At 41.8% G+C, this 17,179-nt stretch overlaps 1 protein-coding gene across 1 annotated transcript; it reads left to right on the forward strand.

The window, feature by feature from the left end:
• Positions 1–7,498: 7,498 nt before the first annotated feature.
• On the forward strand, positions 7,499–15,860 carry ppp2cab (protein phosphatase 2 catalytic subunit alpha b). Its single transcript, XM_035626396.2, has 7 exons — positions 7,499–7,828; positions 13,338–13,547; positions 13,639–13,812; positions 14,003–14,092; positions 14,345–14,506; positions 14,712–14,830; positions 15,057–15,860. Exons 1-7 carry the CDS (start codon positions 7,727–7,729, stop codon positions 15,127–15,129), a joined length of 930 nt encoding a protein of 309 aa, XP_035482289.1. The 5' UTR covers positions 7,499–7,726; the 3' UTR covers positions 15,130–15,860.
• Positions 15,861–17,179: the final 1,319 nt, after the last annotated feature.

A 17,179-nucleotide genomic window follows, 5' to 3' on the forward strand; every position in this document is an offset into this window, starting at 1 on the left:
GAATCCTAACCTGCCGTAATGCACGTCTTCCTCCCTCTTTCTCCCTCATGCTCTGTGGATAGAGAGGTCGCTCGGGCCTTTTTTACCTCTCTCATCAGTCTCACTCTAATGCCCCATTAGTCTCCACAGAAACCTGCTGGCTGCGGCTGGAAGACTTCAGACTGAGTGTTAGGGCTGGGCCGGAGCCATCAACGTGTACAACGGCCATCAGGGCTAATGAGGAGCAAAGCCTTAAGATGGTCCCAGCTAATTGTCTCATTAGAGCTGCGATGTCTTGTTCCATCTGCACGGTCAATGGTGGTAATTCAATCACACAGCTGACTGGGCAAGTGCTCGGGCTGTCGGTCAAGCCTGCGGCCTGTAGAAGGGCACCCGTGTTTTAGTGACTGCTGACTCTTCATCTAGCGCCACGCTTAGCCTGACACTTTTTGATTTTAATAAAATGGAATTTACTTTGTGTTTGCCGCTAACTGGCAAATGATGTCAAGTTAACTGACGTGGGGAACAAGCATCCATCCATTACCTATTCCGCTTATCCTGACGGTCACAGGCAAAGTGTGGAGCCAATCCCAGCTGATTTTGGGCGACAGGATGACCCACAGTGATACTGGATTAGCACGTTCAGTTTTATCAAAAGTTATTATTCAATTATGTCATCAACCCTAAGACAATGCCATTCACCTCCATTGCATTGGTGGGTTGTTGGCAAAAGTCTCGCAAATGGAGATTTGAATTGCTAGATACTACCATGTACCTTTTGCTCTATGTGTGATTTCTGACTGAATGGAGAGTAGAACGGATCAAAAGTGATGCTTCATAGTGGGAAAAATCAGACAGAGGGATAATTGAAATGTATCTAAAGTGGCAACAGAGTGCTCTGTTTTTTTATATCAATGCTGTTATGAAAGGTTTTCATATCCTCTATAATTGGGGGACACGTGAAACTTGGAAGATGCGCAACAGCATGATAGAAAACTACCACCGTGGATTATTATGATAGCAATTCATTATTCATAACTGATGCAACAACAGGGCGTTTTGTTGCAAGACATTTGTACAGTTATTGAGGCATGAAACGGATTAGGTTGCGGGCAACCCCTCGGCTGTGACAGATCTATTACTAAATGTTATCACACACTCACACACACACACACACACACACACACACACACACACACACACACACACACACACACACACACACACATACAAAAAAACCAAGTAGTTTACTGTTGTTTTAGCAACAAACCCAAAATACAGACTGTGAACACTGCACCTTTGTTTCCTTCTATCTATCCCCTTTACTTTCTTCATTGAAGTCACTGTTAAGACTTGGGGTTTTTCCACATCTGACATTTGGATTAATGGTTTGAGTTTGTTTGTCCGACTCACCACTTTTTAATGCTGTAAGTATAACTTTTTTCTGAAAAAAAGGCACTGAAATGAACAAGAGGCACTGAAATGGACAAAACAAAGCAGGGGAAAACAGGACAGGATGAGACACAATGACGCAGATCTTCGAAAGATGCGTAATGATGCAATGCAGAGACATTAAAATTTGCTTTCTATATTTCACGAGCAATTTATGGAAGCAGAATTATAGGCTATAGAAATCATGCAAATTGCAAAACTAATGCAAAAAAGTCCTAGATTAGTATTGAGGTTATTGAGGTTGCTAATCAAAAAAATATTCATGAATAGTTATAATTCAGTACAACTGCCAAAAGTACATGTATGCGGTGGGAAAGGGAAACGTCTCCTCAGAGGTGACTTGAGAACGAGCAGCCTAGACTTACTCCTTGTTGACAGCAGATGGAGCTGAAGATCTCAGATGGGGAGAGTGACCCACTGTTGTCATGGTTTCAGGTATCCTGGAGACACAATACTGAATGTTAATTGGTGGAAAGAAAAAGAGAGTGAGGTAGAGCATTGTTGCACCCTCTGTATACATAAATATATATCTTTATATTTAGTGTGAATAAACTTCTACAACACCAATGAAAACAAAAAGAGTGAAAATAAGATTTAAAAATATTAATCATATAGAAAACAGTTCCTTCTCTGCCATGCATGGTAGTATTATTATGCACAATCTATACAGCACATTTCTTATCTTTAAACTATTTCTCAAACGTTTTCTGTATTGATTTTCATTGTGACTGCAAGAAAGTTGTTGCCTAAAGATAATCTTCAAAAGTGTCAAATTAGCTTATCTGCTGTTCATTTATGTGTGTACAAGATGTAAAAGCTCCTAGTGAGTCACCTTCTCCCCTGTTGATGTATGTATGTATGTAAGAGTCTTTTGCAGTCAGCCGCTCTGTCTCCTCGTCTTTATTTGGAGCTTCACAAGGTGATACAGAGGGTATTGATCACGTGACCTCACAATGCACTGCTGATGTAATGTTATGTGCGCCTGATAAGCTATTGTTATACAAGCAGAGACTGATTATTTTTGTAGGGATGCACAAGGTCTTCCTGTCTCATCCACCTGCTGGGCATCGACCCCCCCCCCCCCCCCCCCCCCCCCCTCTCCTCTGCTCTCACAAACAGGATCATCATCATTATCCAACTTTCCAAAACAAAAGATTTATCTTGATCTTCTCTTGTGCCAAATCACTGACAAATGCATATCTTTGACAGTGTTGTTTACGAGAGGCTTCAGCCATTTTAGCTTGGCATCAACATCAAACACACAGTCCGCATCTGCTTGCCTGGAATTAAAAGGGCTTTTATCCAAACCTCCTTGGCACACACAGAGAATTTAAATTTAGATGTTGATCAGCAGCAGCAGCAGCAGCAGGTACGCGAATAGCTTTTATATCCAAACGGCCACAACAGACCAAGGCCCTCTGATGAATTGCAGCCATTTGATTGGTGGTGATAACAGCATCATGTATCCGGCGTGTTGGAGCACACAGTGGGTCCTTCCCGCCGTGGTGCAGCTGAGAGTTGTGTTGCTTGGGATCAAGCTCTTGTATTGTTCTGTCTCCTGCCTCTCCATGAAATGATAGTCAACATGTCAACACTTTCATATCTAGAGAAAGCCTCAATGACAGACACGCATGCGGTTGGATGAACATAAACGATGAAAGCCAACGATTGTGTAATCCAGTTGTTAAAAATAGCTTTTGATTCAGTTCTATTCATATTTTGCAAAGTGTTTTTGTTGTGTGGTGTAGATTAATTCACAAATTTAAATTAACAATATCATAGATCTGCAAACACTGGGAAAGAAATGAAAAGTAAAGGAAAAGAGAAAAAATGTATACTCCCTCTTTTGTTAGGTCATAATCTATATAGTTTTCCTGATGCAGCTTCAAATTAAATGCAGATCCCAGAAAGATAAAAAAAATTCTCTCAAACCGTTCTGTATTTTCATTTGAAAGGTAAGGGAAGATTATTTGAATGGCACCTTCCAACAACAAGGAATTCAAAATGCTTTAAATAAAATACCAAATGCATCAACACAGGTTACAAAACATCAGGCAATATATAACCTCACACAACTATAATTTTAAAGACTGAAGAACAATACACGATCTGATGAATGAGGCAAAATATAACAGGCTTTTGTCTGAAGGCCTCACATAGAGACAGACTGTATAAAGACAGGTCACATGATTAGGGTGAATAAAGTGCTGGAGTATGCGAGGTTGGACAACAGCCCAGTCCACCAGGGAAACCATGCAGGGCTACGACAATCAGACAGCCTGAATGAGCTTGTTTCCAAAGTGATCGATGAATCGCTGATGTAGAACACGATGACCCAGGGAATGTTTATCGTGATCTAAAATGAGCTGCAGGGTCACAGTTTATGAGCGTTGAAACTTGATGAAGTAAATGCTTATTACGGGTCAGAAGGCTGTGGAGAGTAATGTGGAAAACATGACCCAGATAAAAAAAAATGAAGTCACAAACATACAGATGCAGAAAAGAATGATCTGAAATTTTAAGTCTGAAACTGATTACCAGAGGCATGATTTCTTATTGTGCAAAGCAGAAAATGGTTGCCTGTTTTCACGGTGAAACACAGATTATCAATCAGGAGGAGAGAGCTCTCGAAAACTGCGGATGATTAGATGGTTTGTTGTTGCAGAGAAAGAGGCACCTGTCAATTCAAAAAACAACAAAAAAAGAAAAACCACAGTTCAGCAGCATGTGGTTTTGCCTGCCACATTTTAATCTGTTTTTTTTAATAAGGAAATTATTGAGACACACACACACACACACACACACACACAGCTGCAGGAAAAATAATTTTGATTGCAGAAAAGATTTCCATCCATTTGGATAACACAGCTTTAACATAAACAATCTAATGATGTGATGCATTTATGTGATAGTAATAATAAACCCAGTGTATCTTAAATACAAAATTACCACATTTTGTAATCAATAAATCCCATTTGTTTCAAATTTGTAAGAACCCGGTTTATGCATTCAATATAAATGAAACCTATTTGTTTGAAATCACATTAAGTTTATTATTTTGTTGATGATTAGTTGGTGTGATCCAAATGGATGGACATTTTATGTGCATATAATATACATAAATCTTAAATTAGGCCTAAATATTTTTGAGAGTTGTGTACGTCCAACAGTGGAACATAAAAGCACATTCAATTAAAGCATATTGCCCACTGCATCCACCATTTGTCACCCTCTTTCATCCCTTTCTGTTTCATTGTGTTTACAAAGGAAGCTAACAAGTTTAATTGAAGATACGGTGATTATTAATTGACGTGATACTTGTTCGCGAGCGCAGAGAGGAAGAGCGCATGCAGCCTTTGATCAACGCTGTTGTTTGATGTGTGTGGTGTATTTTTTGTGGTATAGAGACTCAGGTCTGAATTTTGAACAGTAGGGCCGATGAACCCAGACTTGTATTGTAGATGGTTGTGTCTCATCCTGACACACACAGTCAAACAAAGGTGCACATACAGTAAAAAAAAGCTTAAGTCGGATTCTTATAGTATATATATAAGTATATAGATTCTTACTTTCGTGGGTGGTGTATTGTTGTTCAATTTAAAGTGTCACATGTGGCCTCTATGTAACTCTAATGTCCTTTAAAATGCTACATACAGCAGTCTGTGTTTGGAAAGTCTTGCAACAAACTTCCAAACAGATGCCAGAAATTTATTTCAGAGTAAAAACTGAAATTAATGTTTTACCACTGATCTCAGTCCCCTGCACATTAATGATAAGTCGGCCACAGATTGTAGATTTGAATAATGTTTCAGATGTACATCTGTTCTGGGATTTTGTTGGTTAAAAGGGTTAAATAGTACTCATCATAATAATCATCCCCAATATAAAGTAATGGAAAATTGTATAGGGCGAGGCACAGGGGTATTTACACCACAGCGTGCGGAGGGAAGGAACAGAACACTTTCTTCAGAGAACACAATTCAGCCATGATACTCCCTTTGCAGCTTTAGACCTGTATATCCTGTCAGCATTATGGAGTCGAGACAAAAGAGGATGGATAGAGGAGGATGACGAAAAAGGTATCAATGAATCATAATCTGAGGCTGGAGTGAGTGTCTGGGTGTGGAAAAAAATGAAGACAAACTGCTGACAAAAAAGTGTTTTTACAAGTTCTCTTAAAGCTCCACTTAATGTCTGATAACACCGCCCCACGCTCAACAAAATGATTCTGACTTATGTATTATATATCCAGTTCAACTTATATTATAAGAGGGTGTGTTTTTTTTTAAAAGTATCAATAATCTTCAGTTCTCCAACAAAAAGCTATTTTATATTCAGAAGGAAGGCATTCTGGGAGTTTGCATGATGTGATAACACCAAACAGCCTTTCACCATAAGCACAAATGTACAAAATGTGTCTGCAGCATTTGGCTGCTAAGGGTTCGTTGTCAAAAAAGGAAAATCAAATGACAGAGCCCCTGAGGTGTGAAAATAGCTTGGAAAGTTTGCGGCCATTTCGAACCAGAAAGCTTTGATGTGGTGAGCAGTTGCTTTGGAAGGGGGTTAAAGGATAAGGATGGTGTTGATCTATGTAAAAAACCAAAACCAACAGTGTGTTAGTTTGCCTCTCCGTATTTTCCAACTACCCCAGCTTGTCTGCTGCTGTCAGTATAAAGAGGACTTTCACAAGGACTGCACAAACATAGGTAGATTTGTCACCATATGATTTTTGTGCAAGTGAATGTTGAGTGTATCTGGCATCTATTCGGGCCGTGTTTGAGGAAATCAATGCGTACTGACGAGTTTTTTAATAGTTAGCTGGACAACAATGGAAGTCTATAGCACAGAGGCAGCACCAGACTCAGTATAAACAGACAGCACTTGTTATGCTTTTGTCTTTAAAAAAAAAAGAAAATTCACCTTAAATTATGAATCTCATGCTGATGAGTAAATATGGGCTCCTACACCCTAGATCCAAGGAAAAAATATATAAACTATGTTGAGTAAGTGAATGATTTACATTTGAAAATGAATAAACTGAACTTTGTTTTGGCCGACAGAATGTATCAGGCAGTGCAGCTGGTTTTATTACTTGTTCTCTTTTATTTTGTTTCACAACTGTGGGCAACATGTAAAAACAGTGACGTCATGGTAACACCATAAAACCCACAGCAGGCTTTCAGGCAGAGTATTGTCTGTATGTGTGTGTGTGTGTGTGTGTGTGTGTGTGTATGTGTGTGTGAGTAGCTTCTCTATTGAACGGTGAGCCAGTCAAAGTGCAGCGGAAGCGGCGCGCTGAGCCAATGACAGTTGCCGTCATCGCTGCTATTTCTGTCGCTGCCGCGTCAAGCTGGACACATTCAACCAGAGTCAGACCGGATGTGAAGTCATTGTCATTTGGCGGTACATCTTCGACCCCCCACAAAATTCGTACTCTGGTGTTGTGGCTGCTTTTTAAGTCTGATAACAGCTTTTATTGTTTTTTACATTATAAGGAAAGCGTCGCAATATGAGCAGGCAGTGATAACCATGGTGCATTAAGTCGCTTATTTTCTCATGTCATGCAAATGTTTTAAAGATGTAAAACCTTATAAGGATAATTAAACAATCAGCTCACAGTACACCTGGATCAAAGATGTCACTGGCACATTTTTTTCCCACCAATATTCAACAAGCATACATAGACAAATGCTATAAAGAGAGACATTCTTGCTGCCTGACAAAGGCAAAATACAGTAATAATTGCATATTTGGTCAAAATACAATTAGAACCTGTATCTGACTTTAATGTGTTTTAACAATTACAATAATATTATGCCTGGAAGTCTGATGGTCTGTTTGGACAGACTACACACATAGAAAGACAGATATTATCAATACACAGAGGCGAATATCTCTCGCATGGATCATCGGCTTTTTGTCGCCTTGTATGACGTTTCTTGGAAGCGCCTTTTATTTGGAAGGTCGGAACCGGAAGTGCGGCGTTTTAGTACACGGAAGCGCGACACACACTCGTTTGCAGGGTGGGATCGCACACTGACGTCTCTCCGGCCCTCCCCCCGCCCCTCCCTCTCGCTTCGGTTTCAATTCAGTCAAATCATAGCGACCTGGCAGCCGGAGGTCCATGCGTGTCCCGGTCAGAGAGCCACCAACAACCCCTCCGAGGCCGCTGTGTGCAAGCTCCGGAAAAGGACGAGAGCCAGATCGGAGGGAGTCGACTCCTGAGTAACTCGTCGGCAGAGTGAAACGAACTGCGGCGGCCCCGAAACACACACACACACACACACACACAGACATGGACGAGAAGGCGTTCACGAAGGAACTGGACCAGTGGATCGAGCAGCTCAACGAGTGCAAGCAGCTGTCGGAGGGACAAGTGAAGACACTATGCGAGAAGGTGAGATATTAAATGATAATGATAATCATAATAACCCCCCCCCCCCCCCGTCTTCGCTCTCCGTCGCGCCGCCTCCCAGACATTCTTAAAATGGCGTCTACAGTGAACATTTCACTGCGTATGTTTGACAGCCGACGAGGCTCCGCAGGTTACTGTCGCACATCAGAGCCGTCGCCAGTTCGACACGTCTGGAAACTGTCAATTACGAAGCACATGTCGGAGTGGTACCGGTCGGGACAGAGGGAGCCATTACTGCGCATTGCCCCCCCCCCCCCCCCCCCCCCCCCCCACCGTCCCCCCACCGTCCGTCACTGGGACCTGTGGCATCTCCTCTGGATCCACTGGGGCAGTCACACTCCCCTTGTGTTGGTGTGACAGCGTGGATCGTTCCTGTGTCGATGTCTCCATGTTGTCTGTGTGTGAGCTGGTAGGTGGGTGTCTGTCATTAGCCCTGTCACGGTAACTGCTTCATGTTGCAAGATATATATATATATATTTTCCCCAGAAATCATTGCGATAATATTGTATATATTATCGTCATTTTCCCCACGATTACTGAATCGTGTGAGCTCGGTTGAAGTCCTACGTCCATATGTCATGTGTGGGATTACCCCTCATTTCTCAACAGGCACAGTGAAGAAAGTTGCACTTGACCTCCTCTGACCCCTGCGCCTCATCTAGCTTCTTGTTGACCTCCTGAGAGCCGGTAACTCGTGAGGCTGACTCATTCCACAGGGCAATGAGGTAGTAAATTATTGAACTTTTAAACTCAAGCGTGACTTAATTGGTCGTCATGTGAGCGGGCAAACCTCGCCTCTGACCCCTTGTTAAACCTCTGCCCCCTATTTCCGGCTTGCTTCTCTGTGTATGAGGGTTTTTTGCGTGTCATTTATTCTGGGTTTTTCCCTCCATAGTGCAGCTATGTCCCTCCCGGCTCTTAGAAGGACACACAAAGTAGACCCACTGCCATGTTTGGAGGGCCATCAACTGAAGGTTAAGGTCACGCTGTTCTCAAGTGGCTAATCCCAGCGCTTGTTTCTTTTTTTTTCTCAGCTCTGAGATGTAGTTCACATAGTTTAAAAATTATGTGGACCCTCTCCATTGGGTTGGGGTGGCGGCGGCGGCGATGGTGGTGTTCAGCTCAAAAATTCAATCCAGACAAGCTGTGGGCATGGATTTGTCTCGGCATACATCTGTGATGGACGACCAAGACGACAGTTTAGCTGGTGGGGCCTTGCGCACAGTCGTTAGCTGTAAATCTGACAAATGAGCACTATCAACAAGCAAAACAAATGATGTCTCTTTTTTCCTTTTGCTCTCAACTATCTGCTCCCTAATGGAGCAAAGATGCCATAAAAGTAGTTTACAGGAAAAGGGAAATGCTGCACAGTTTCCTTCCCCGAGGCTCCATCATTGTCACAGATCATCAGCTCAGCGGCTCCAAACCACTGTCTCTTTGCATTTATCCATCCGTCCCCCTGTGAATGTTGTTAATATATTCAGCAAAATGTATGTACCTACACAACAACATCCTCTCTAATTTAAAAATAGCTGCAGGGATGATTGATTGTGAGTTGCATCACTAACACTATCAAAGCCCTTGTTGCTAAAGGGGATGGGGGTGTGTGACTCAGGATAACACTGTTCACTGTGACTCAGAAGAGCGTCCGTTTCTGTTTTTTAAGATGCACGGGGGTGTGGAGGAATGAAATCTGCTGTGCAATCTGTCCTCAGTCTTTTCACTGCTGATTAACATCCACCCCAGAAAAAGGCAGAACAATCCAGAGTATCTGTCTGGTGTCTGGTCTTTGTATCAGCCTTGTAACATGTTGTTCAGACACAGACATGACTTTTGTGATCAGGGCATTCAAAAATAAACCTTTTCAGAGTAACATAACCATTTAGAGATTGTTTATGTTGTTTAAAAGTCAAGCCCTTTGTTGTTTATGTGTTTGATCATTTGTAACCTCTACTAACTGTTTAGGCTCGATCCAGCTTTAGTCTTGTGCTGGGTAAACCATCTTCAAGTGAAGATTGCAAAGTGCTTTGACAAGAACAGCCACGTAAACAAACAAACATAGATGGAAAATGTGCATGCTATGAAGCCTTGGAAATTCTGATTTCATCTCAGTTAATCCTCGGACCTTGATGTCATGTGAAGTGTGTCAGAATGATGTAATAATTCGGTCATATGGCATTAGTTGGCCCACTTCCTGAGGCTGAGGACCTTTGTGTGACCTTTTGTCAATGTCGCTTGCCGGGAGAGCAAATCAAGTTCTGTTTACTAAATGACGTCGCAATTTTATTTCAAATGAGTCACGAGGACTGATCCAAATAATGGCTTCATGTCCAGCATCAAATACAGATTTAATGAATACATTTGGAGAAAACCAGACATATTGTAACACTAATAAATGCAAATAAATAAATATCTCATATAAGGTTGTTTGTCAGCAAATTTCACAAAGTGGCTGTACAGAACCTGACAACACGGACACAGTTTTCCATTATTCAGCTGCTCGTGGTGATGATTTCCATTCTGGTTTTACAGTAGTGCTGTTGTCAGGAAGATGTTTGATCATCAACCTCCATAAACACGAGTGAGGTCATCACTTGTGGTTGTAGTTCTGCATAGTCGTTGCACGTAATTCCTGCTTAGTTGTCTACAGGAGAACCTTTGGCTGTGTTTAACTCACATTAATGGGATTATATGGCAGCGGCCAAGAAAATGCAGACTTGAGTTCTTGGCACTCGCCTAAGCAGTTTGCCGCCTGATGCCTTGGGCGTGGTTACAATCTGGGCCGAGGTTCCCTCCCTGCAGCCTCTTTGGCATTTCTGCCACACAGTACTCAGGGTGAAGTGGTCACGTAACCTCTGCGTCATCTCTTTTCATTCACTGCTGGACTGGCATCCGTGGTATGAGGTGTGACCGGCCTCCTCGAGAAATAAACAGTTTTGAGGTTCCAACTAAGTCCAAGCTGATGAGTAATGAAGATGTCGCCCTGGTGTCAGAGGCAGCAGGTCACATTTCATCAGTCTGCCTCCTTCGGTTTTATGTTACATTACATCCGCTATAATTCAATCCTGTTTTACGTTTTGTTTTCAGCCCAGCAGTATTCTGTTTCATGATCATAAAATTAAAATTGTTTGTCTATTAACAAACCCCCCCCAAGAAAAAAAGAAAAAACCTCTACAAGGTTACACAGTTTGAGTCCCTAACCCTAGCCAGGAAAATACAGGAGGACAAAAACAGGCTAAAATTGTGTAGTTCAGTGCAGCATATGTTGGAAAAAATGTGGGTTGGATCTGTTGTCATTGTGTGTCTTCACAAGACAATGTGCACATTTAACAAGCCAGTTTAGGTCACAGGTGTTATCTGACACGTCCTTGGAACATATTACTCGCACAGTTAGTGTAAAAGTTTACAGAGCTGGACGCCACATGCTGTGTCATGCAGTGGCAAAGCAACTTTTAGAGGATGTCCTAATAAATCGGCGTGGGAAGATTTGGCAATTTAGGATATTCTCTTTGACTGGGTCACTACGTTTTAGTGAGCGCTTTGTAATACTATGAGGGATTTAAAGTGAAAAGTAAGGAGCATCACAAATGACTGGGTTGACCCACTTAAAATGCACATTTGTTTGTTCATTTCCCCCCTCATATCACTGACCCTAACAAGGAGGGGAGGATGGAAAAACTCATCGCTGTTCCACTTTAATACAGACATGTAGAATATTCTCTTTGGCTTCGTGACTCGGATGCTTTTGAGTTCAAATCCCTGGTCAAGCTGTCGTCCAGGGTCCAGTCACCGAAAGGCCTCATGCCACACGTTAGAATGGGCCCGTGGAGGGGTGTGTACATGTGTGTTTGACAAATATAGGTCAGCATTGTGCAGCATCTGCAGTCCTGTCCTGGTCACTTTGGGTCTGTTTCTCTCTGTCCCATCTGCTGGGGTGACTGGACAACTCCTGCCCTCTGACGATGACGCTTCTCTTTTTCGCTCATCCTGGTCCCATTTGATTTGTCCTGGGATCAGTATGAAACTAAGGCAGCCGCTCAAAAATGCACCACCAAAATGTTTAGATGGATAGAGACACATACTTGCCCAAAACAAATCAGCAGTTTTATGACACACAGGACCCAGCAACCTCTGCACCGTGACCTCGTCTCTAGAATCTAATAACAGTAAACGCTTGAAAATAGCAGGAGTTAAAATGCTGGTGCAATTCTTGACCCCCCTCCCACCCTCGTACGCTCGTGTCCGATGTGCGTCTGATCACATCAGACATGTCTGGTGGTCATTTAGCTCAGAGCACGTCTCGTTCCCAAGCTTCTTAAAAGAGCTCATCCAGCTCACTGACCCCCTTAGTCAGACCAGCCTGCCAAGCTCGACTTATTCCAGGAACAGGCCTTGTTGTGGGTCTCTCCACATCTAGTTTATTTAGTATTAGTAAAGCGTTCCCCTATTTTTAGTTCTGTTTTACTCGGTACGGTTAAAGGCTGCATAATAGTTTGGCAACTGTTTATCAAAAATGCACACTTGTCAAATGTTTTGATATCTGACCATACAGTTGAATCTCCATATGTAAAATAAGGAGAAGCTGTCTCTACTCACACACAGGGTGGTTGTTTAAATGAAGCCAAGCGGTAACCTTTTTGTTCCCGCATCAGCTGAGACCCACAAAGGAAAATCAACAGTACAACAGTGACCAAGTGTTTCCTGTAAAAAAAAACAACCCAAAACACTGCTCAGCTGTAGGTCACACACTGAGTCATACACTTCTTAATCTTTTTTTAGTTCAGATGTACTATTTGGTGGCTGACTGTGCTACCACTGCCCTCCGAGCTGTAGCCGAGTCCTCTTAAAGTAATAATCCCAGTGAACCGATTGTTTCAATCCAAAAACACCAATGGCTGTTCTCCTCTCTGTGCTCGGCTTTTTGGAGCATCGCACTAATTGATTTTAGGAAATGTTGCAGTGCGACCAGAGCTGTCTCTGCAAGTGCTGCAAGGCAGGCCCACAGGGAACTAGAGACAGACACACGCACACAGAGGGTCGGGCCTATTTCCTTGGGAGAGATCATGGCGACGGTGTTGGGGGTTGTGTTGTAATCAATCAGTGTGTGGCATCTTGCTGTGCAGACCCCACTGGATGCTGATGTGGAAAATTGTGCAGAAAGCCTGGCAGGAAATTGTCCGTTCCTGAAAATAAAGATGGGAGAACAAAGAAAGAGATGGAAAATTACAGTGTGTAGAGCATGTGATTATGGTGAAGGATCACATGGAAGGTTTTCCTGTGCAGAATATGGTGAAGCAGCAAATTGGGGCAAATGCTTTACATCTAAATGTCAGGTTGTTGATAACATGATTATTTTATGTGTTGAGTATAATGTTTTATGCTCCTCTGGTGTCGTTTTTATATTTCTCCTTAAACCTGGTGTGCCTTTTTTAAATGTATTTATCCATGAAGGACAGTGTTAATATTTTCATGTTTTTTTTTCTCCCCTAGGCAAAAGAGATACTGACCAAGGAGTCAAATGTGCAGGAGGTGAGATGTCCGGTGACGGTGTGCGGTGATGTGCACGGTCAGTTCCACGACCTTATGGAGCTGTTCAAGATCGGGGGGAAATCTCCAGACACAAACTATTTGTTTATGGGAGACTACGTGGACAGAGGGTACTACTCTGTAGAAACCGTCACTTTACTAGTTGCACTTAAGGTAAGTCAAATTTGAAGAAAAAAAGTCCTCCCACACTGACTTGTTACGCAACTGAAACTTTACAAAAATCAGTTTTGTTCTCTTGTTTCAGGTACGCTTCCGGGAGCGCATCACAATCCTCAGAGGGAACCACGAGAGCAGACAGATCACACAAGTGTACGGCTTCTATGACGAGTGCCTAAGGAAATATGGCAACGCCAACGTTTGGAAGTACTTCACAGACCTGTTCGATTACCTCCCCCTCACTGCCTTGGTAGACTCTCAGGTGAGAATACTCGTGGGTTGGTTTTCCCAGTTCTAAATATGACTTGAATGTTGCTCTGTGGAATGAAACGTGTAACATTTATCAACGTTTATCAGTTTAATAAGTATTGGTTAGATGGTAAGATTGTGTGATGGATTCACACGATGATAGTTAAGAGTGAAGTACTCAACTTTTCCTCTCGTCCTTCCAGATTTTCTGCCTTCACGGAGGCCTGTCACCATCCATAGATACATTGGATCACATTAGAGCACTGGACCGTTTACAGGAAGTGCCACATGAGGTAAAGATAATACTTTGTGCATGTACTTTTCATAACAAAGTTACTAGCTTTCGGGCCAGGAACATCAAAATTAAGTTCAATAGAACAAAGAATTAAACAGAAGCATATCAGCAACAAATTAACTTGATCATTATCAGAACCAATTTGTTGATGTTCTTGTTTCGCCATAATTCGGGATATTTGTACAGTAGGTAAAGCACGACCTGTCCTTGCTAACCTGCTCCTCCTCCTCTTCCTGTTTGTCCTCCGCAGGGTCCCATGTGTGACCTGCTTTGGTCGGACCCTGACGACCGCGGTGGCTGGGGGATCTCTCCTCGAGGAGCTGGCTACACTTTTGGTCAGGACATCTCAGAGACCTTCAACCATGCCAACCGCCTCACACTGGTGTCCCGTGCCCACCAGCTGGTTATGGAGGTGTGTGTAGTTTCTTCTTCTTTTTTTTGACTGAGTCCAATTCATTCAATCTGAATGGACGTCTGAATTTATGTGACCCAAGTGGCCGTTACGGTATATAGACTTCTCAAGCTAGCTTTCTAATACAGAGTTTTAGATTTGCATGATAGTAGCGCTCTTCCCTGAATTATCCATCGCCAGTGAATAATGCATCTGCTTCCCTCAGGGTTACAACTGGTGCCATGAGAGGAATGTGGTGACAATATTTAGTGCTCCCAACTACTGCTACCGCTGTGGCAACCAGGCAGCCATCATGGAATTAGATGACACCCTCAAATACTCATTGTAAGTATATTTTAAAAAGTAACGAAAAACAGAGTTGGTGCATGTAAATCTGTGTCTTTTTCTACTGAGTCTTTTCCCACATGATATATGGCTCCAGGCTTTGCTTAACTCATGTGCAAAATATGAATATCATTGCTGACTTTGTCAGCTATGTAACTTGAAAATAATTGGTCAACAAATCTTAATTTGTTTTTTCCCCCTGCTTTTTATTCCCTCTTCTAACCAGCTTGCAGTTTGATCCTGCGCCTCGCAGAGGGGAGCCTCATGTCACTCGCCGCACCCCAGATTACTTCCTGTAAACTCCGACCTTCGACCCTGTACAGTCAAGTCCAGTATTGCCATGATATATGACCTTCAACTGATAACAACATGAATGAGGAAGGGGAGGGTGGGAGACTGGGGGGGCTACACAGCAGTGCACATTGTATATCCACACAAAGACCTATTTAAGCATTTAGCGAAAACAATGTCTGTGTGTCTATGGATGGACCAAAACGGTGTGTGCCATAATCATTACAATATTCATTTCTGAGGACTTGTACTAAAAAAAACCATGATGTAAAACAACAGTGATGTTTAACTTCCTCACCCTTTACCTGTGTAGCCGACCGACGGCACCGAGGTCCAAGATAAAAAAACTTGCTCTTTCATATGCGGCTCTTTGAATCCCACACGCCATGGCTAATACTTAGGAGATCTGAACGTGACCTGTTTGCACTTTTGTAAATCTAAAGAAATGTAACATATGTCAAAAGATGAAAAAATTATTTCACACTACAGATATTTTTTTTTTGATTTTTAAAAAAGAAATTACAATCAAAGCCCCATCAGGCAAGTTTTACACACAGTTTCTTTGTCCTGTGGAACTTTTAAGCAAAATCCTTCTTATGCAGTTCCCAAGCTTGGTATATATGATTGACAGATGCTGGAGTGTTCATCCACATCAACTCACTGACTCCCTCTGAACCACAGAGTCTGTATTAACCAAACCATTTGAATAATAAAGACAAAGGTGGTCCCTTGGTGTGAAGGTGCTGTTTTCTTTTTATGATGCGGAAAAACTGTCCCGAATGAGATGACAACTGGGGCCCGGCCCCGTTTATTATAATTAATCTAGAATTGACCCCACTGGAAGTCTTCCAGTGCACCAACCAGAGAGTAGGTCAGATGTCTGGCCTGCAGTTCAGCAGGGAGTGCTACATTGAAGGAATTAGCTCAGGATGTGTGTTTATAGATATGTTTGCATACTATTGGTATCACTGTATTGGTAACTGAACTGTCAGTGAGATGTTCCATTATCAAGAAATTATATAAAGGATTTTTTTTGTTATTATGTCTCCTGCAAAACCGTTCCAACATTTTAGCACCAAATTGTGTTTTGTCAATAATGTGGGGTTGTCAGTGTGAACACAATTCTGAGGTTTGAAACCAAATTATTAGTTTCTTAACATTTTGGTACACTTGTGGGGAAAAAAGCAGTAGTTATGCAACATGTGTGAAATGGGGATGAAATCTTTTGAGGAGCACTTGAAAGCATGAAAAGGCGCCACCCCATGGTGGATTATTTCACCACAACACAGCAAAGAAACTGGTCATAATGCACATTATTTTCCAAAACTAATAGTAACTGGACAAGACTAGTAGTACTTAATACAAGGTATTCCAGATACATTGAAAGAAAGTTACCTTGCATTTACAGAAGTAGTCTCTAGACACTATTTAGGCTTTGTACTCAGTCTTCTTTATTTGAGTATCTTCATTAGATAGAACTTGAAACCTCTACTACAGTGGTAGTATTTTTTAAAGATTAATACTTGATACAAAACACATCACATGGTCAAAAGATTGAACTAATGATTTACAACATTTTGGAGCATGAACCCTGACAAGGAAAAAAACGACCAAGTGTACAAAGATACATCTCTATAAACTTCTCAGACAGTTTAACTTTTATAACTGTTCTAGAGGCCAAATTATTCAATATAAAAAAAAGGTCAGGGCAAAGTCCAAAAACTAAAAACTAATGTGTTACCAGAACTTTGTTCCACCTTCAGAAGCTAAATCAGAAAATCAGGAATTACGCACGCATATTAATGTGTATCAGAGGGGAAATTGCATTATGCAAATATTTTGTACATTTAGGTACAATTTATGAACGGAACACTTACTTGCCATTGAGTATTGTGATTTAGTTGCTAATGTGTCCCCCACTATCAAAATCATCCAATAATAATTTTGTAATTTCCTGCATTTAAATACTTTATCTGTTAAATTGAACCAAAGTTGCTGCGCAAAACAACAACAAACACGCTCCATAGGCATTTACATTTAGATAAAACCACCAGGATG

This window comes from Scophthalmus maximus, chromosome 2 (genome assembly GCF_022379125.1).
Source record: "Scophthalmus maximus strain ysfricsl-2021 chromosome 2, ASM2237912v1, whole genome shotgun sequence".
Taxonomy (NCBI): Eukaryota; Metazoa; Chordata; class Actinopteri; order Pleuronectiformes; family Scophthalmidae; genus Scophthalmus; species Scophthalmus maximus.